Source organism: Triturus cristatus, chromosome 6, assembly GCF_964204655.1.
Source record: "Triturus cristatus chromosome 6, aTriCri1.1, whole genome shotgun sequence".
Lineage (NCBI taxonomy): Eukaryota > Metazoa > Chordata > Amphibia > Caudata > Salamandridae > Triturus > Triturus cristatus.
Genome location: NC_140589.1, coordinates 1035279491 through 1035301960, shown reverse-complemented (window position 1 = coordinate 1035301960; position 22470 = coordinate 1035279491). Strand labels below are relative to the sequence as shown.

The following is a 22470-nucleotide window of genomic DNA, read 5'->3' as shown; positions in this document are numbered from 1 at the left end:
TGTGTAACAGTATACTTGCAGCAATAATAAAAAGACTTAGAAAAAACATAATCAACAATGTCACTATACAGTGACTATGAAGTGATTTACAGTATGCATGTTTCTTGAGCTGTTTCTGTCTATTTCTCTCTCTAATTCGGTCTAGAGGATACATGTCAAAGACTTAATTCAACCGATTCACCTTGGAGAGGACTTAAACAATCGAATTGTCTGACTTGCTAGACCTTAGTTTCAGTTTGTATTCCTGTGTTTCGGTCTTTTCAACCAGGGGGAGTTTTGAATCAGTCTCTGGAAGGGGGCAGGGTTGAGAGTTCAGTTCAGACGGTAGTCCATGAAATTTCTTGATATGACTCGAGTGTAACCAACCCTTGCGACCCTCGACCTTCACTGCTGTCCTCGTCGTTAGAAGAACAAGCTTTGGTTGTTGCCAACGAGGCTCCAGCGGGCTCCTCCTGTCGAAGTTTCTGACAAGAACTAGATCTCCAGGAACCACTTCATGGGGCTTTACCTCGGTGTTGTCGGGAAAGGCTGCAGCTACCTGTGAACGGCAAGATTGTAGTGCAGACATCAAGGAAGCAAGGTAATCTGTCAGCATATTACAATCAACATCAGTTATTTTACGAGGTATAGGCGTCCCCCACATATTTGGCGGCCTACCGAAGACCACCTCGTACGGGGATAGCCCTGTGCGAGAATGTGCTACCATTCTCATGTAAAATAGTGCAACTGGTAAGGCTACTATCCAGTCGACGCCTTTCTCTCTACATATTTTAGAGAGTCGTATTTTCAGGGTCTGATTATGACGTTCCACGAGACCTGCTGCCTCGGGATGTCGGACACAGTGGAATTTCCATTGATAGCCTAACAAGAGTGAAATGTGTTTCATTAGCTCGGATGAGAACGGCTGGCCATTATCTGAGTACACGATACGGGGCAAACCATACCGTGGGAAGAATTCACTAACTAATTGTTTGGCAGTAGTCGGGGCAGTGTAATCTGAGACGGGATATGCCTCTGTCCAACGGGAAAGAGTGCATACAACTACGAGGACGTATTTGAATCCTCGACATCGTTCCATCTGGATATAATCCATCTGGAGGACTTCAAAAGGGTGATCGGGAGGTTGAAATCCACCCTGTTCTACAGGTACGCCTTTACCTGGATTGAACTGACAACATATCATACAAGTTCGGACTTTCTGTTTGGCTGCAGCTCGTAAGTGTTTGTTGAACCAAATGTGTTGAATACTGTCTAACATAGCTTTTTCTCCTAGATGTGCTGGACTATGTATTGTGTTAATGATAACTTGAACCATTGAGTTGGGGAGAAACCATATAGATTTTCCCTTCGTCATCCATCCCTGATCTGTTTGGATCCCTCCTAATTCAGTCCATTTCTTTATTTCTTCTGGCGTAGCATGTGTCTGTATGTCGATTACATCAAGGGCGGGATCCTTAACTGTCATGCAGTGTGTCGGCGTCGGAACTATTGTCTTTGTCAAATCAGTTGCATGAGTCCGATTCTGTGCTGTTTGCTTAGCTGTTCGGTCTGCTAGGTCGTTACCCTGGGAAATAATATCGGTGACTTTTGTATGAGCTTTACACTTCATGATAGATATTGAAATAGGTAGATGTATTGCATCTAACAGAGCTTGAATGAGGGGACCGTGTTGAATGTTGGCACCGTGAGAAGTCAAATAACCTCTCTCTCGCCAAAGAACTCCGAAGTCGTGTACAACTCCGAATGCATAACGTGAATCTGTGTATATGTTAACTTTTCTATTCTTGGCTTGAATACAGGCTTGTGTCAGAGCAATAAGTTCTGCTGCTTGAGCTGATAATGTGTCAATACAATTTGTTTCAATGACTTCGGTGTCTGTCGTGACTGCATAAGCGGCCACTAACTTTCCAGTACTTGTTCTCATACATGAACCATCTACATAAAGTGTCAGGTCTGGATCTGGTAATGGAACGTCTGTCAAGTCTTGTCTGGGTTTCGTCGTAATAGTGATGACTTCAATACAATCATGCGCCAGTGGGTCTGCTCCACTTAATGGCAAAAGTGTGGCAGGATTTAATGTACTACAACGTCTGATTTCTATGTGTGGCTGAAACAATGTGAGTTCGTAACCTGTCAGTCGTGCTATAGTCAAGTGTTGTGTTTGTGTCCGATTCAAGAGAACCTCTACTGCGTGTGGTACTTGTACTGTCAATTGATGTCCTAATACTATGGAATCGCTTTGTCTGATCGCTAGAGCTGTCGCTGCAACTGATTTCAGGCACACAGGAAGAGCTTGAGCTACGGGATCTAATGTGCTAGAAAAGTAAGCACATGGCTTGTGTGATCCTGCTTGTTCCTGAGTGAGTACTGACAAAGCAGTACCTTCACGTTCTGTAACAAAGAGTGTAAAAGGCTTACTGTAACATGGTGTCGCTAAAACAGGTGCTTGACATAAAGCCCTCTTTAAGTCTTCAAATGCTTGCGTATGTTCTGGAGTCCAAGGGAGGACAGTCGATGTCGCTGCCTCCTGGGCTGTCAACTGAATGAGTGGTTTTGCTAAAAATGCATATTGGGGAATCCACTGCCTGCAGTACGAAGTGAGGCCTATGAAGGCCCGTACCTCCTTTTGGGTCTTGGGTGGTGGCATGTTTACAATTAACTGGATGCGGTCAGGTGTGAGCTGTCTCCCCCATTTGGACAGCAAGTGCCCTAGGTACACAACTTGCTGGGCACGAAATTGCAGCTTTGAAGGGGACACCTTGTGCCCCTTGTCGGCTAGGAAATGTAAAACTGTCAGTGATGCTTTTTCACATTCGGGTTCGCTTCGGGCGGTGATCAGTAGATCATCGACATACTGAAGCAGTGCAGTGTTAACTGGCATGTGGATACTGTCAAGTTGTCTTTTCAGTGCTTGGCTGTAGATGCTAGGACTTTCTGTAAATCCTTGAGGTGCGCGTGCGAATTTAAAACTTCGTCCATTTAAACTAAATCCGAACAAATATTGGCTTTCCGGATCGATTGGGACGCTGAAGAAGGCGTTCTTGAGGTCAATTACAGTAAAGAACGTTGCTTCTGAATCAATAGCTGTCAGTAATGAAGAGATATCTGGGACCACGGGATATTGTGGTACAATGCATTTATTCAATTCTCGCAGATCAATAACTAATCGATATACTGGTGGTGCTTTTGGATCAGTTCGTTTAAGAATCGGAATAATCGGAGAATTACATATATTGGAGTCGGTTTCTACAACCACTCCTTGTGAGATGAGCTCGTCAATGATTTGCAGTAAAGCCACTACAGCATCTGGAGGTAATTTGTATTGTCGCATTCGTGGTAATACCACTCCTGCTTTGAGTGTGACTCGATATGGTGTAATGTGCATACAACCTACATCAGTGGGGCCTTTTGCCCATAAATGTGCAGGTAGATTCTGTAACCGGTGATCCATGTCTCTAGACACGTAGTGACCTTTAAAGTCACGCAAAAATAGTCGTACTCCGTCCGGAGAACAACATATTATAGCTCCTAGAGCTTTCAATGTTTTAATACCTAACAAGTTTTCTGGACATGATTTCGTAAGCAATAGATCTGTAGTCCGTGTCAATGGACCAACTGTGAATGCAAGTGGTTGCGATACTTCGTTAATAGTAGGCTTTCCTGAAAAACCAAGGGAAATATTTTGTGAGCCTGAGAGGGGTGCCCCTGGGACTTCGTCGTGACTTATAGTTGTTCTGCTTGCCCCTGTATCAAGTAGAAACTTTCTGTCCTTCCCTAATACTTGACTCTGTACATAAGGACCGTCTTGATCTACAGGAACCTCAATAAGGGGTAAGCCAACTTCCCTCTCTAGGCTATTTCATGTGTATCGCTGATACTCTGGATAGTCATTTTGTGCGTACTGGTACATCTGTTGTGTCGTGTTTTGTGTTGCAGCAATAGGCTGTGGCTGTGGTACCGCTATGGTCTGTTGTGCAGCTTGCATAGGCTGTGCATTCTGAGGTGCTTGTTGTTGGATCTGATCCTGTCTAGGCGGACGTGGTCTCTCCTTAGTTTTACCCGTAGAGATATTATGTTTCAGAACTGCACAATCGTTTATATAATGACCTGGCTGTTTACAATAGTTGCATGTCCCTTTAACGGGAACCGCTGAATTACTGGACTGTGTCGCACCCTTCTTATGACTGTCAGCTGGAACTGACTGAGCGACGAGCATTTTCATTTTCGTGTCTTTCATACGTCTTTGTTCGTGTTCTTGTTCTTCTCTAATTCTATTCTGGTGATACTGTAACATTTGTAGCATTTGTGAAGGAGTGTTAGCTTGCCAAGTGCTCTCAACTTTCAATACTCTGTTTTTAACCTGTGGCAGGGAATTCTCGACTAGTTTTGTTACAAAAAGATGTGGATATGAATCACTACTTGCTTTCAGGCCGCTATTAATACCAAAACATTTTTCAAATCGGGAATAAAAATCACTAGTGTCTTCATCGGGTTTCTGTTTACAAGCTGAGATTGCTCCCCAATCTTCCTTTTTCGTAGTTAATAAACGTGGCAATACTTGCACTAACAATCCTGGTAATGCTTTAGTTTTGTCCCCAAGCCCTACGCCTGCAGTTCGGGCAGTTTCTTCGTTTTCTAATACTGTCCAATCAATCTTTTGGTCTCCCACTTCCCACTCTTTTTCTTTGAGTTTCTCGTAAATACCGGCAGGCAATAATACTTTCAATATTTTCATAATGTCTGGATAGGTATAATCACCCATGAGTAACATGTCCTTTAGTTCACGGTGGAAACCTGCTGGGTCTTTGTCATGGCTGGGCACTAATTTTTTCATTTCCAATAGTTCTATTTTAGTTATGGGCGTGTACACGAATACGCGTCTAAACGTATTATCATCATTTCTAACTGGGTGTACTTCGCGTAAGGGATTCTGTCTGTCTATGTAATACGTTTTTCTCTCCATGGGAGGAGCTGGATCGTGTTCTGGACACAAAAAGGCACTATATCTATGTCGGTATTCTAGAATTACTTTAATTAGATCGGTACCTAGACCTCTCCATTTATTCGTGAGTAGTTCTATCAATATATCAGGTAGGGGACCAGGATCGGAGTGTTGGCCTTTATATAATATAAGGAGATATTGTATCATGTATATACTAGCTAAACGCTGTTCGTCTGGGGCGAGATTCAAAAACGTGTGTGCTAGCGCATCATCACTGTATTTTTCAGAGCTGTCAGCCCATTGTACTGCTGACCTAGCTAATTCTTGTTCATCCATAGAATCGAGCACATGGTACCCCCTTCGTTCTCGAAGTAATTTATCGGTAGCCTGGAATAAGTGTTCAGGGGTCCTTGGATTTGAGATAACTGTTTGAAAAATTCTGTTACATTCTGGACGTATCGGACGTATTGTTTTATTAAAGGATCTTCCTTTTCCTACATAAGCTATCGTTTGTCTAGCTGGTAATTCTAATTGTCCTGTGCTCATTTCTGACTGTTCCTCCTCCTCTTCCTCTGATTCAGTTTTATCTGCTTCTTGTACTCTTCTTTCATGTATTCGTTCTACTTCTTTTCTGATCCTTCGGCACATGACTTCTATACACTTCTGTTTATCATGTCTCCCGTCTGTTATATTCTGACCCCATTTGGTAAGTACCTGCATTTCCTCCGAATCTACCTCAGGCCTATCTCTGTTTCTGATCAAGCAGTTTATGAAAAAGCGTAACAATAATTTTTGCATGTCTACTTTCTGGTATTCCATGGCTTCGGCAATACTTTCAGGACCTTGCCCTGTTTGGATAAAGCGATATATTTTGTCTAGATGTTCAACCATTCCTGGTAACGTCATTAAATAGTTTGCAGCTCGTCGCAAACGTACTGAAGATAGCAACATTCTGTCGTGTTTTCCTGGCACTGGATCATATCTACAATCGGAAAGAGGCTCATTTAATATATTGTCATTAGCTCTTTGGGGTGTGCGTTGGTATGCTAAATCCCTATAAGTCAATCTAGTTGCTGGCGGTGGCGTGGAAAAACCTCCTGTCGCACCTCCCGAGGTGCCAAGTCCAAAAGGATTTGTTGAGTGTAGGGTAGAGAGTGTGGGTGCAGGAAGGACTGTAGAAACAGATGGAATAGTTAGGACTTGAGTAGGAGTTTGTTGCTGCGGAGGTGGGTGCAGCTGTTCTTCGGGTTGAGCGTCGTTAACAGGTGGTGTGCGTGGCTGCGCACCATTAGTATATTCGGGGGCTGCATCATCTAAATAGGAAGAAAGGAAAATGTCCTTTGCGGTCTTGGGATGTACTTTAATCGGGAGTAATGGAGGTGGCAGATCCTTTGGTACCTCCATGGTGGCTTTAGGCAAACCCTCGGCCAGAAGAGGATACATACCATTCATAAGAGTGTTTCGTTGTCTGTCTACTTGTTCTGTTTTTACTCGGATACCTTCGCCAATTAATATGTTTTCTCGGGCCTTTTCTGAATCTTCCCTACTTTTCTCTTCCTTTCTGAGTGCTTTCTCTGTGCGTCTATGCGATTCTTTACGCCATAGTTCAATGGCATCTTTCTGTGACTGTCTGGCTTTCTTTTTCCATAATGCTTCTTCTATTCTCATGATGCAATCTGCATCCCATGTTCCAGCAGCGGGCCATCTCTGACTCTCTGCTAAGTCCTTGGTGTAGTCCACCCATAGATCAAGATATAATACGGCATCTAGGCCATGTTTATGGTACATAAAGTATCCTGGAGTGTCCCTAGGTGGGATGGGAACAGCTTCCTCGAGTATCCCTTTTCTAGTTTTTATCTGTCTTAATTTTGAAAATAACGGCATCTTGAACCTTGCTACTTAATTCTTACTCGGTCTTGAACACAATAATTACAATAAACACAATAATGAAGATCGAACAATCACTCATACCACGACATTTTAAAACATATCAAAACATTCAGAACGAACAATAATAATTAGAATAAAACTAGTTAACTGCATAATGCTAAATATACTGTATGTACTGCTAAACAGTACAGATACACTGCTAAAACAGTGCAGACCAGGTCTGTGTACCCAGACCCGTCTTGACCGGCACAAACTAATGTGCACGTCTAGATGCGTCCCCAGCAACGGTACTCACCGGGAAGCACGGAACGGAAGGCCTCGGAAGTCTGGACTGGACTAGACCAAACTGGACTGGACTCGACTCGTGGCTTAGATACTTCGGAACTTCGGAATCTGGTGGGCCTCTGTATACCTCGGATCTTGCTCTCTCAGCTAGGCTCTGGTCGGGATTCTCCGCACTCCTCACCACCTCGTCTGGGTGTTGATCGCAGCCTCAGTCGCCCCCGTTGGCCTGAGGGAGATACAGGAAATCCTGCGGGTACGCGTAATTGTCCGTCCGGCTGTGGCAGGAGACCGGGTCTGCAACGCACCTCCGGCGCGTGGGGTGTGAGAGGTGTCCCTGTTCGGGCGCCAATTATGTGGTAAATTTTAATTACCTAGACTTAATTTATGCGGTAAAATACAATACGAATAACTCAGTAAAAATAAGAGGCAGAATCCGTGGTATTCAAGGGTATAATAGGGAATTTATTCCTTACAAAGGAATGATGATGGTTCGAACCAGGCAATCGAGTTCCGTCACCACGAAGGTTCAGGAAGGGATCAGCCATACATTATTGACAAGTTGTCATATTTATATTAAAGTACATTACAGTAAAGACAGATGCAGGAGGCGTAACAGCTGATAAGAATACACATACGTAATAAAAAGGCGTTACAATAGGCGTGTATAGAGGCGTATACTAAAACGTCATTATGATGATGACACATGTGGGTGGATCCATAAGAGAATCCTGCAAAGTCAGCAGAAATACATGGCAGAGATGCGCGCGCAGCCGCATGACGTGTGATTGACGTGTAACTAGAGGGTGAAGGGAACTTGACATTTAGCCCTGCATGAAGAGACAGAAGTCTGGGGTGTCAAGACAACCTAGTCCTAAATCATATCTAATATCTTTTGTTTAAGGAACTATATTATCTGGAAGGAAAGGTCTTCTCGGACAGATCCTATTCTATACTGACTGCTAGTGCGTGTACAAGCGTCTAAGTGTCTACATGAGATGCGAGGGGGCATGGGCCTACCATGGTAACGAGAGTCATGAATTACTTGCACGGAGACAGTAAGGCCGGGCCCTTTGCTCTGCAGCTGGAGGGATGTTTACCTAAGCTACTAGACAGGAATGCATTTCTCGAGGAGCGGAGCAGATAACTTGAAGGCTGAATACAGTTTTGGCAGGCAACAGGCCGGGCTAAGCACCGTTAGCCGCGCAGGAAGTAAGACAAAGTTCATGGATACAGATGCCGGTCCGGGCTGGAGCATTCAGAGGCAGAAGCAGAAAAAAGCTCGATGGCAGAACCCAGGGCCTACCTTGCCAGAGCTGGAAAACGTGAAAAGTATACCATATAAAGGCGGTGGCAAGGCATACTTAGGAATGGAATATCTGACCCATTCATGGCAGATCTGAAAGGGGACATATTAACGTTGGACACAATTGTATTTGCGTCTTCATAGCTTGAAGTGGAGGGAACATACATGTACTTGTAGCATGTACATGGAGCCGTTGGGGTCTAGATAGGGGACACAATTGACCATAAAAATTCATATTTCCTCACTGTGAGTGAGCATAGAGGATAATATACAGAGTTTAAGACAGTAGATGCGGAGTGAACGGGCATGCTTCTATCAGGTTCTTTGTGGATATTTTAGTTAGTAACAGGTCTCCAGTGGATGAACTGACCAAAAAAGGAAGCAGGGAATAGGAAAAAAGAGGGGAGATGAAAGTGGGGGTAGTGACAAGGGGAGGCAATACATGCAAGCATATGCTAAAATGTTTCATTAGCCTTTCAGAGCCAGAGACTTAAGTTGCCCATGCAGAAAGTTAAGGTAACCTATTTTGTAATAATTATTAAGAAATGTCTGAAAACAGATATATTGGGTTGCTCTCACAGGATCCACATTTTAGCAAGAAATTGTTAGTTTCTTGTCCAATAGTCATTTCGAGGAGAATGTTAGTGAGGGATCACTGAGTAATGTATTAATAGCTCTCCCTACAAAATATAACCATTTACACCATGTGTGAAATGAAATATATTTTACCATTCATACAGTATTGTCTTCACACTCATGGTCAATGACAGGTCCAAATGGCTATATCAGAACATTTTGGGAATGATAGGGAAGGTGATACATATATGCATAGAGCAGTTGTGTTTGAATTCAATGCAAAGTATTTTGTACAAAGTGGTTTGCATATTTATAATCAAAAAGGATATGCAAAAGGTCACATTTTCTACAGAAACAGGTCCATCACTGGTTTATGTATAGTATTCCTAACTTGTGTAAGCAATCAGGGGGCCAGTAGGCTATATGCATCATTCATAGTGAACATTCAGCTATTACTGGGGTATTCTTTATGAATGTGGGGTAAATTACAAATCTACTTCCATGGTTTTTAGAGATTGGGGTAGATTAGAGCCAGCCTGGATCCCACTGGTTTGAAATTCATTATTCATATTGTAGTAGATTGGGTTAGTACTTAATATAATATAGCTGTTACATCCCCTGAAGTGGAGAACTTAGATAACGTGGAAGAGAGAACATGACTGCTCCTCACCAATATTGGACATCTTAGTGCCCCCGAATATGACATCAGACTGGATAGACCGGTTAACGTTGAGTGCAGCATAGCATGCATCTTTCGCTCCGCTCTCACCCTGAGACGTATACAAACTACACCTGCAAACACTCAGGTTTTGAAATCACGAACAATGACAAAACATTCTGCGCACTCCACACGATTTATTACCACCCAGGTGACATTCATCTTTTTATCGAGCACTTTAACCATATCTTCCTTGGGGATTTTAACTTACACTGAAATGACACAAATGACCCTCTGCTCGGCACTTTGAAGGCTTTCTTCTCTGACCTAAACTTCACCTAGTCCTGCAACAAACCCACCCACAACAGGGGCGCCACCCTTGACTTAATCATTGCCAAAGACAACGTTATACAACTAGATGGCATATCACCTTGTGACTGGTCAGAACATTACCTTATCTCCTTTCTTGTGTTGGAAAGGGTGCTGATCAGACAGGGTCAACCTCTTAAAAGTAAACAATGGGCAACAGAAGTAAGGAACATCAAATTTAATAATCTTATCCACACTAGCAATAACCTCCTTCCTCCGCCACCTAACATGACTAACCTTGATGACCTTACCGAACTTTACATTCACTCCATGTCAAATTTACTTGACGAAATTGCTCTCAAACAGCTCAAAAGGATACCTAGCAAACAATAGAATCCCAGGTTTAATTGCTCTCTTAACAATGAAAGCAAACTAAGGTTGGCAGAGAGATCATGAAGAAACTCTTCCTCTATCACAAACCTCAAGCAGTTGAGGAAGACAAGAAGTACATATAACAAACTCATCTATTGCGCCAAAGTCAATTCCTTTAAATTACAACTTGACAATGCCAAAAACAGACCATAAAAACTCTTTGAAATCATCAAACAACAAGCAAACCATTCAACCAACCAGCTCTCTTCACCTAACAACTCACACCCCAGTGGTGAGGAGTTCTCTACACACTTCAGAGACAAAATTACAAAATGTGAGCTAGAACTACAACTCACCATACCAAACACACATTTCCTACCCAAACCAACTCCCTCTCCATGTTTACCCTTGGCGAGTTCCCCTATCTCAGCATACATGGATAATACTCCAAAAAATAATGCTTCATCGAACACCTTCTCACTACCAGATGATAACGAACTATTCAAAATTGAAACCTCCCTGAAACCTTCAAATCATTTCATTGATCCGCTGCCCGCCAAGTGCTTCAAATAGCTTAGATACTCCGTGCTCCCACTCTGGTCTAAGATTATCCATGAATCTCTCATGCGGGACGGGATTCCTGACTACCTCAAAATAGGACATGTCACCCCATCCCAAATAATCCTAATGCAGTACTATCTGATCCTAAGAACTTCCAGCCAATCTCTAATAGCATGACCTTAACCGAGCTACTTGAGAAATGCGTTCACAAACAACTTAGTCATCACATAGAACAGTTTCAACTCCTGGACCAATTCCAATTGGGTTTCAGATCAAGACAGTACTGAAACTGCCCTAATACACATTCTCAATGACGCCTTGAGATTACTTGACCAGAACAAACTATGCCTTCTCATACTTCTCGATCTCTCATCGGCTTTCAACACAGTCAAATATGATAACTTAATTTATCTTCTTGAAAAAAGAAATGGGGCTATCTGGCTCCGTTTTAACTTGGTTTGCCTTATACTTTCACAACAAAATGCAAAGAATCAAAATTAATCACTCTCTATCTAACAATATGCTGGTACCAATAAGAGTGACCCAAGGATCCGTACTCTCACTCACGCTTTTTAACCACTCATAGAACCCCTCACCAAAATTCTGACCTGTGCAAACATTCAATATCACATGTATGCCGACTACACTCAATTATACCTAAAAATCTCTTCAACGCATGACATCAAAACTCTTAACTCTGCTCTGCTGAAAACTCAACATTGGCTAACTCATAATCACCTTATGCTAAATACGCTCAAGACCGAATTCCTTCTGATTGCCCCCCAAAATCAGCTTGCCCCCATTCAAGACTGGCTCAAACTACTAACAGCACTCAACTGCGCTCATCATGTTGTGAACTCCACTAAATCATTAGGCATAAATCTGGACAAACACCTGAATATACAAAACCACATCAGTGCAACCACCAGAGGAGCCAATTAACATCTCATGCCTTAACTACAGAATTGCAACGCTAGTGGGGCTACCTTACGGAATTGCAACGCTGTTGGGGCTAACTAAAGCCCGACAGGCCCCCCTTAGAGCTACGTTGAACTCAGCAGCCAGACTCATCGGGAGATCACTAAAACAAGATTACATTACACCAGATCTAACTTAACTTAATATTGGCTCACTATTGAAGCAAGGATATAGTTCAAGTTTGCCTGCCTGAGGCACAAAGCACTTCATTATAACACTCCAATTTACCCGGCAAAAAAACTCAAACTATCTGGTCTGAACCGGACACTAAGAAGCTCAAACACTCTACTACTGAAACCATGTAAATTCAAGAAGAAGAAAACTGATAACCGCGCCTTCTCCGGCCTCGCTCCGTGAATATGGTATGCTCTTCCCCTGGAAATCAGAACTAACCCCTCTATTGCCGCTTTTAAAAAATAACTCACAGGGCTCTTCCTGAAAAGCTGCCTGCATCTATAGATTTGAAGTGATCAAATTAACTTTTAGCTTATGCTTTACAGCCTGGATCTACCCCTTAACCATCTTTTACTTTGTCTACTTATATCTATGTTTTATCTATGTTGATCTCCCAGCATCTGCTGAACTTCTTTTATGGCTTGCTTGCATGTTCGGGCTCTATAAAACTTTTCAAATAAATAAAATAAATGTAGATTCTCCAAGGCTTCATGCCCCTTTCGTAGGCTTGTTCTCAATCCTCCATGTCCCTTCCCTAATCCATCAGAAGCAAATGTGATTCTATTGAGTGAATAGGGGAAGGACTTGGAATGCAAATTCCGATCTTTGTCCAGTGCAAAGCTCTTTACAAGACTCAGAGTTGCTAGAGATGGACTAGGGAAGGAATAGAATCTATAAACACCAGAATTTAACTATGACTCTCAGGAAGCATGATTGCAGTTTGACCCTGGCGCTATCCAAGCATACACTGCCACAGATATCACAAAGGTGATGTTAAAGGTTGCAAAGGGAAAGTCAGGAGCGGCAGCTGCACCACAATGATCCCTAAAGAACACTCCTGTAATCCACTATGAGTCACGTCTTCTACCCCATGGAAGCTAACAGTTGCTTTACATTGTCCTGAAATAGTACTAGAACTTAACTGTTCTACAATGTGCATAAGAGATGGCTTGCGCTTCCCTTAGTGCAGGTTCATTACTACTCTTCTGAAGAGTGGCCTGTTTTATTATTGTGTAAATAATTTGCTTTTTCTCATCTTTATGAATTAGCGTATAATTACATAGCACATTCAAGGTCACATATAATAGGTAGTGACAACAACTAGCAGAACTGATTGACTCCTAGTCTATAATGCAAATGCCACACGACTAGGTATGCAAGATACCCCTATCACTTTGTTCCTACGCTTCTCTTCTTCAGTCTCTTCTATGCTCACTGCACAAGTTCAGTGGCAACTGCCAGCTATGGGGACTAGGGGTCGGGCAAACCGCTGCTGCCAGTGTCATGGAGTCCGAGTGGAGAGGGGGAAGGATGGAAGTAGAGGGCCGGAGGAAAAGAAAAAGGAAAAGTTAATCACCTAACTGGCTTGCACATCCTAGCTCCTCACAATTTTCTTCTCCACTCCAGCATGGGCCTAGCTAACTCCCTTAACCAATCCTGGCGCTGCTCTCATGCTGTGAAAGCAGTGCCAGGATTGTATGGAGTGAGCTGGCTGTATGCTCCTTCAGGCCCTGAAAGGCTGTGCTAGGTCTCCACCCTGTGGTCTAAGACAGCTAGGTGGAGAGCTTCAAAGTGCGCATGTCACTTTGGCTGGTGCAAGACAGTCAGCCAAACATCTAGCCAGTCAATGCTCCTGTCCTCTGCTGCCAATCTGCAGCAGAGTACACGCCCCGCACGTCTCTGGGCTCGGGGAAGGCCGGCGGTTGCAGTTCAGTGAGTGCACACGTCTGAAAAATACAATGGCAGTGAAATATTTTCATTGCCATTTTATTTTCCTATGAGGCTCACAGCAGGCAGGGGGCTGACACTCCCCCACCCAAGTGAAGAAACTGCAGCTGCACAAGTTTTAAACCACCTGTTTCTTCTGAAAGCGATACTTAACTGAATTAGCAGTCTAGGTGTGCATGCACAGTAACACCTTAGGCATTCACTGCCTGCAGCAATCTAACACTTGTTATAATAGTTTTTTATATTCAATGTACTGAATCTCAATTACTATTCTTTTTATTTGAACTGTACTGTTAACTTATGAAAACAAATCATATATGTTGGCTTTTTGTTATATTTTTGTCAAACATGACTAGTGACATATTTCACTGGGGGCTAACATGTTTTATGAGTCTCATATGTCACAGAAACAACCAATCAAGACAATTTGTAATTGCTTCAAAACCAGAAGTAAGAATAAATCAGCAGACTCAAATGTACTACAGCTGGTGCAAAACTTACCTTTAGCTTTAATTTTCACAGCTTTCTGTTGTTTAAGTTCAGTGCCTAATATGTCATAAAGAGCAGTCAGCTCAATCAGAGCCAAGGAATAGACCTTTTTCATGTCTTGATGGGCCAAGTCACCAATCTTTGTATTGCCTGTTTTGTCCTTTTGCAGTCGAAAGTTCTACAAAAAAATACAAAAAGCTCTGGAATCAAGACAACAGATCTTTCTTAATTTCACATGCAATAATTTTCCTCTATTAATAATGCCCATTTTAGGGCTATTTATTTATGCCAACTCAGATGCAGAGATAATACCCAATTGCTATCAGCCCATTTTGCAATAATCAGTCCATTTGTTATAGGGAAAAGTATAGGCTCCAACACAACTGATTTAGATGAACTACATACTACAGTAATGTTAGCATCGAAGCATGGAGGGCTGTTCACTTACTTTCACAATCTTTATTTATGTTTCATCCCTGGTAAGTCCCAGAAGATTCTCATAAGCTAAACAAGCATTGTCAAAGCCATGCGGTCTCGCCATTTTTAATGAAACAATGGTATTCACATATTTAAGCCCTTCAAAAACTGAAATCTGTACTTTCAATGCACGTTGAAGTTCCTTAGGCAAATATTATTTATTTATTTAATCTTTATTTCGGCCGATTTGGCCATAAAAGATGTACAAAAGAAGCACATGAACATGTAAAACCATCAGAGAAGGTAATCAGGCAAATATTATAAGTTAGAACCGCAAGGTCCCGGGGACCACTGACTCCGACCTGGTAGCTGGGCGCGAGGCAGGTAGGCATGTCGGAAGCTACGTGTGAAGTAGTTGTGCAGCATACACTCACACTGACCCAGTAAAGCACACGCAATAAATAGACAGCTCTTCAAGTTCATTGACAAAAACAAACATCTTTATCTATTTCTTGTCAGGATTAGAAATGCAAAGCTCGCACAGGGTGCAGGATAAACGGTTTCTATAACATCAGGCTAATAAAAGAAACATTTTTTAGGCACATGGTCATTACAGGCAACATTTCCTATGCAGTTGTGGTATCAATATAAACAACTTATCTCCTGTGGCATATATTCAATATGAGTACCAAGCCCCCTTTCGCCTATTCATTACGGGCAACAATGCTCCTTCTGGTACAACACTCCGTTAATCATTCTTGGCAGATATACCTCCTATTCAGGCCACAATCCTATTGCATCCATATGCTCACTTCAGGTGATGAGGTACTCCGGTCCCCAGGAGCCCCTGGGGTTGTCTCCGCAGTGTTTTGGATTGAGCCCCTTGCAGGTGACAGTCTCGGGCACACAACGTCAGCTCTGGCAGGCAGGGAGTTAATTACGGCCTCCGCTGCTTGGCCCAAATCCCTATAAGTAATGGGACGGTTATGGGGCTGCCATTCCACTCCCGTCTTGCTCCCTGGCAGCCCCGCTTCTGACAGGAGATCGCCTCCCTCCCGGGATGTTACCTGGCGCTGGGGGGAAAAAGGCGAGACTCCTCCAGCCGCTCCGCGTATTCAGCCCCTGCCTGGAGAGGTCAGAGGCCCCCGCTCTCCTCGGAGCCCCCTGCCCAATGCCTGGACGGGCTATGGGCTTCCTGTTTGCCTCGGCGCCCGAGAGCCAATGGGAGCGCGGTTTCCTGGGGGGGCACAGCTGATGACGCGACCTGTGCCCCGGTTGCCCAACAAAGCTCTCTCGCGCGCTCCCGGCCCAGTGCAGACTTCGCGGTAGCTGCGACGGCCCTCCCTTGGCTTCGGGGGCTGCGGCGGCATTCAGTTTCCCCCGCAGTCTTCCTCCGTAGCAGCGCCCGGGAAGCGGCGTTGATGTTGGTCACAGAGCTACTTCCCTCAGTGGCACCGGGGCCGCAGCGGGGATCCCGGCCACAGCATCTCTTCAGGGCAAAACGTTCGCACGCAGGTACCCGGCCAGCGACGGTTATCTAGGGCACACAGCGCTTCGCTGATTCAGTGCTGGGGGGCACAGCGTTAGCGCTCGAGGTGATGCTCGGGTCGCAACTGCCGCACAATCAGGTCTTGGGCGGCGGCGGTGATTTGGCAACAGCATTTTGGGGGAGCTTGCAGCACTCCCCGCTCTTAGTACATGCAGGTCACTGTGCCTTGAAGCCACAGCCCCTATGGGTCACAGCGCATTTTAGTCGCAGCGCATAGTTCGTACCTCAGGGCTCCTAAACGGTGGTGGCACTCTCAGGCTCACAGCGCTGGTCGGAGTGTTTCAGGCGACAGGTCCACAGCTCATTTAAATCACAGCGCTTAGCTGGCCTAGCGCCTGACAGTACCTCAGGGTTGGTATTAATAGCAGGTCTTAGGGGCAGGAAAGAGGTGGTGAAAGGTCTGGGCAGGCACACTGGAGCTGTTGTCCCTGGTTCCCCTCACACAGGGTAAGGTCAGCAGGCTGGCAGGATCACTCATCTATCTTGGGGCAGCAGGGATTAAGATCAGTCAGCCTCAGTAGTGTAGCCTACCCCTAGCTCAGCAGCCTATACTCCGGCAGAGGGTCCCCAGGTCCAGTAGTGCACCAACTGACTGGTCAGGTTTCCCTCCCTTACTTTTATACCCCCAGGTCAGGTGACCCTACCAAAAAGGCGACAAGTTCTGGCGCCAACCTGGGAGGGGGCTTGGAATGTGCTAGAAGGCTCTGGGGACTCTGTGGTGGCTGTCTCTGGTGACAAGAGGCGGGACGCTCAGGATTACAGTAGCATCATGTCTCAGCATTATCCCAACTACTAACGCACAGATAGGACAGTGGCCACTCCGCAGTAGCAGGGCCCTTTGGCAACCATGTTGTTAGGAGAGAGCACCTGCACCTCAGCACTGTTCAGCAGCGGTAAGGCACCCAGAGTCCTATGTCCAACAAAAATGGCGGTCAAAATTGAGGCAGAAAGGGAAAATAATGCGGGGTAAGACCACCCTAGGGCTGACAGGTCTAACATTATAGATCTCGTAAGCATCATTTGAATATTTTTCACAAAACTACAACCTCGGGGAAGAAGTGAGACATACAAATTGCAGAGGTGGAAGTAGATTTGGTGTGGAAGTTGAGGCATTAAGAATCTGGAATGCCTGACCTATAAAACACAAAAAGGGGAGAAAACACACAGATGACAATAACGCACATTTATCAAAAGACCACTGAAAGAAACTGGGGCAACCAGCTCATAAACAGAGTGCATAGCTAAGAAGCCTGGGAACACATCTAAATGTGTCATATTAACAAGCCATGCTTGACAATGAGCTTGAAAACATTGTAAACATGGTAAGTTGAGTACACACAGTGCTCAAAATGAATGAACATAGAAAAGGTTTGAACACTTGACCATATAGCCACTAGCCCCAAGGGTAGCAGCAAGAATGCAAAAGGTATAGTGCGAGTAGGCCTCAACACCTTTTTTCCGTCAAAATTACTGACTTTCAAACTTCGGAACGCTGGTCCTCTCCTCATTTCTTGCCCACTCTTAACATTCCCTGTTGAACTCAACATACTGCTGATTAACTTTTATTATAATATCTTCAATCAGTCGGTGAGGGATTGACCAATTGAATGAATTTTTAAAACGCATTGTTTATATAATCTGGGTCGGAAATATTGATATTGCTTTATGGCAGTATTCTGAAACATAAATGTAGGAAGATGGTTTTTTATATAGTATACCAAAAAGAGGTATACTGTGCAAAGAGTTCGGGTACTCCCTCATAAGTGGTCAGGGGCTTTCACTAGAAATCCAATGGTACTCTTTTAGTGAGTAGTGTGGTCGAGCAGCCTTAGGCTTAGCAGAGAGGAGTGTTAGACAGCTGTATATACACACAAGTCAATAAATGAGGCACACAACACAATAAGGAGAGCCACACCAATTTATAAAAACAAAACTTATCTTTATATATGTTTAGGCACCAGAATCAATGCAATCAGGTAAGTCTATTCATCATGAGAAATTCTTTTGAATTTAAACCATTGACATATTTTTCACATGTTGCAGGGTTATCCTATGGGATGAAAAACAATTATGGTATTCAGGTAGAGTACAGCGACTTACGAGACCAATCTCCAAGTCTTAAGGTGAGTATAGGGCCAGGTCCAAGGCAGCACCAGCAGGTCACCTCCAGCGGCACTACGGCGGCCAGGTGCAGTGGTGCAATACAGCGTTGGGTGCCCATTGTTAGTCTATGGGGACTGGTCTTCGTGAAAAGAACCTGCAGGTTCTGACTGGGAGGCAAGTCGGCCTGAACCAATAGGAGGGTTCAAGTCTTGTGATGTCCAGAGATGTGGGGACACCAAGGGTCCTCTTATTCTCAGGCCAGGGCAGTTGGGTGCAGAGGGACTTTGAGGTTTCTTCATATGGAGAGCACACGCAGTTGACAGGGCCTGCGAACAGAGGCTGCAGGCGAAGTCAGGGAGTTCATGAGTGGCGAATACCAAAGTGGACTCCTGAGGGCTTGGGGACCACACTGACCCACTTCAACTTGGGCTGGGGGCCTCGTGCAGTGGTGCTTGGCGGCGTCAGGTTTTTGCGGTTCCAGAGTCCTCACGGTTCTACTTGGTGTGCCTGCAGGATGCAGGGGGAACAGTTCCACTGCTCCACTGGAGTTCTCACGTCTTTATTAAAGGCAGACTGGTCTTACGAGATTAGGAGCTAAACCAGCTGGAGGACGAGATGTCTATGGTGCAAGTCAGACGGGGAACAGCGAACAGTCAGTTGCTCTTCTTTCATGGCTCTCCGGTGTCCTTCTTCGTAGGTCATCAGGATCTGCCCTTTGGGTGCCAAGTACTCCCCTAAATACTAAATTTGGGGGTGGTAGGGGAGGGTAGGGTAGCAGCAAATGGGCTAGCTACCCCTGGGGTCACTACGCTCCCTATATGGCCACTTCCTGTGGGAAGTAGGCATACCACGGTCCCAGAGTTCCTACATTTGTCATCAAAATGGCTAACTCTGTAAAGTTGCCTCCAATTCAGATAGCCCACCTTAGGGGTGCTATTGGCCTGAGGGTAGACATGTCTATCTGACCTGTGAGAGAAGCTAGATTTGCATACCAAAGGTGGTGGCCTCTTTGGTGCTCCCATGCCTTGGAATGGGAGTCCACAGGTCATCCTGTGGGAGGGGGTGTAAGCACCCTTGGCCCGAGCAATCTTGGTTCCTGGCCTCCTGAGAGCAAAGGTCCTCACCCTGGGGGTCAGAAACTTGTCTCTGGTGGCAGGCTGGTGAAAACCAGTCAGTTAGCACACCAGGAGCTGGTAGAGTCTCAGGGGGCACTTCTAAGGTGCGTATGAATCAATAGATCCAACACTGGCATCAGTGGGGGTTTATTAAAATTAGATGTTTGATACCAAAAATCCCTATTTTCAGCGAAGCCATCGTGTAGCTTGGGAACTTGTTTTTACCAGTGTCCACAATATACTCAAAATGGCTTCCCTGTTCACTTGCACTGGCAGCAATAGAGCTGACCAGCACAGGGGCATATCTTCTCATGCAGTTATATCCTCACATGTAATATGATGCTCCCGGCCTTAGGACGGTAAGGCCTGACGTAGGAATGACTTACCTATACTGCATGCAGTGTCTGTAGCATGGCACGTTCTGACGGCAGTCCAATTTGGATTTAGAACTGGTATTGACACTGGTGAACAAAGTTTAATCTCTACCTCATAGCGGGAAATACATAAAGGCTGTGACTTCACCCTGTCCCCTGTCGCCTCCTTCCTCAGAGGAATTTACAAATTAAGCCATTTGCTCAGTCATCCATACATGATCCACTATTATGTGGGGTTTGGGGCCTCACTATACATCCTTTCTAATTTTTTCTAATAGGGCCTAACACAAATCTTCTGTAAGCATATGTGAAAACTATATAATGGGATTAATATAAGACTTGGGCACAAAGAATTTTATATGCAAATTGTACACATTAATATTCATAGGAGCCATTACTAATGTGTTGTTCAATATGGCTTTGACACCGAATTCCTGCAAGACTGCTCTATGCCTCCTTGATCAGTGATAGCACAGAGATGGGGTAAAATTTAAATAATATGGTTCAACCTTTTCTGGCTTCAGAGTACTACTCACTTCAGGTGATGGATCTTTGCCACCATGTTTTGAACCAGGAGCTATTTCGTAATAATAAATTAAATCGCAATAAGAGTTCTAATGTTCAGTCAATGATGAGAGTTTGAAATAGTTTTAAAAGTTTTATTTCTCATTAACAGATTAGCAAGTATATTTTTATTCTTTTTATTGAAATTAATCAATAAATTGAGTAAGTGTACAAAACTCTCATCGAAAAGAATGGTTAGAACAAACAAATAATGCATAAAGCAGATTCCAAAAAGGACCAAAATCCCTGTTCTAAAGCATAAAGCTCAAAAATAAAATTGAAGTAGCAGAACTTCCCAGAACGAGTAGTTCATGAAACTCAGCAGAGTCTCAAAATTACGAGCAATCTATCATAAAGTTGCAGTAGCAATCTGTAGAAAGTCAAGCCTCTAAGTAAAGTAAGGGATGAACAAAAGCAGCAGTAGCCACAGCTATTGGCATGGGACAAGGAGAAAATCTCTGGGAGAATACTAAGGAAAAAGAAAGCAGGATAATGTCTGCAAAATAAAGGCATTGCACCTAACTAGGAATACGCACTGATACAAAATTCACGAACAATTTTTGCAAAATGTGTAGCAGGCCACTCGTCCTCGGATCCAATCGGGTAACAGCACTCATCTGAGAGCGAGTTCAGTTTTTCCTTCCCCACAAAATAACATGACGCTAGCAAAGTTTTAGCACAAAGTTTGTTACACGCATCTTATGTGTGTGTCTTTTTTATTCAAAAATCTCCATTCCCATAGGCATCAAACACAGTTTAACCTTCGAATTCTAATGTTTCATCCTGTAAACAATTAACTATGTTAACGAAGAGAAACATCAACTTGCCAAATACTGTTCAGTAATGCATTTCATGAATAAGAACAAAAAATTACTGTTTTAAAATCTGCAACTATTCTATTCAAGCATCATGTAGAATACGGAGAGAATAAGTTTAATCATTTACAAAGAATTTGCTGCTTAGTAAAAGAATACATTTATTAAAACCAGATCATTCTGCAGTTATGATGACCATTTCTAAGCATGTCAAATTAAGGTCAAGTTACTGAATTGCATTGTGCATATTTCAGCAATATCTACTTCATCTGTAGCTGAAAGAAAACTTGTATATAAGCATGTCGCGATCCTCGGGCGGCAAACCCGAGCGCCGACCACATCGAACTACAAGATCCAGAAGGCCAAGGGGCAGCGACGCGCGGGCCTCGCCGAGTGCTGCCAAATTCCACGCATTACACAAACCCCGCCTCTTCCACCACATGAGGCTTGACAAACTTCCCGTTTTCCAGAGTTCCAGGGTAAGCGCGTTGCGGATGGTAGTCTCCGTGGAATTCTTGCGCGCTTACCACTCTCAAGCCCAAACCGTTTGCGTTACCTTACCCGGATTTCATCGTGACCGAGACTTTGCTGCACCACCGAATTCACGAGCCACGGAGCTCGTTACAGGTATTTAGGCCAGCGCGGAGAGTGGACGCGTTCCCCACTCCTCCGACACTCTTTTTGTTACTTCTTTTATTCCTTTACCGGATTCCCAGAACTGAAGGAATTGATGCGACTGCGGAGAGTTTCTATACTCCCGTGGGTACATTGCGACCCCTGACACACCGGCGAGACTCGAGCCTGCTTGCTCCCATTCACCCCGGTGGAATCTTACCGACTTGCGAGGGAAGGCGCTGCGAAGTCAACACGCTGTTCGTTTCATCTCGTAAGGGGAAGATTTCCGCCTCCTCCCCAGTGCTGCTTAAGTTCCCTTGACGACAGCATTCCGGAGCAGTCAGTAGTAACCACAGTAAGGAGCCACAAAGGTTGGAGAGGGGAAGGGGGGTGTACATCCTAATGTAGCATTACTTCGACTGTTTCCTTGATCAGGTTGTCTTTGTTTCTTCCTCTCCCTGCAGCTCCCTCAAAAGAGACCTTGCCTTGCCACGAAGCTGCTAGCGTTACGTTTACCATCCCCTAGACGTCAGCTGCCACAGTTTCCGTGTTTTTTCCCTTTTCCTTTTTTCCCCGGGTTGCTTCCTCACACAGCGGTAATTCGAACCTCTGGGTGGGGTTGTTTCCAGGGGAGAAATCGGGACTGTCTACAC

At 44.3% G+C, this 22470-nt stretch overlaps 1 protein-coding gene across 1 annotated transcript in view; it reads right to left on the bottom strand.

Moving 5' to 3' along the window:
* The window catches only part of ARHGAP18 (Rho GTPase activating protein 18), a 730387-nt gene that overhangs the window by 353961 nt on the left and 353956 nt on the right, over positions 1–22470 (bottom strand). Inside the window, exon 6 of the mRNA XM_085611821.1 lies at positions 14278–14443. Within this exon, the coding sequence (XP_085467947.1) occupies positions 14278–14443 (166 nt within the window). The remainder of the gene's footprint in view (positions 1–14277; positions 14444–22470) is intronic.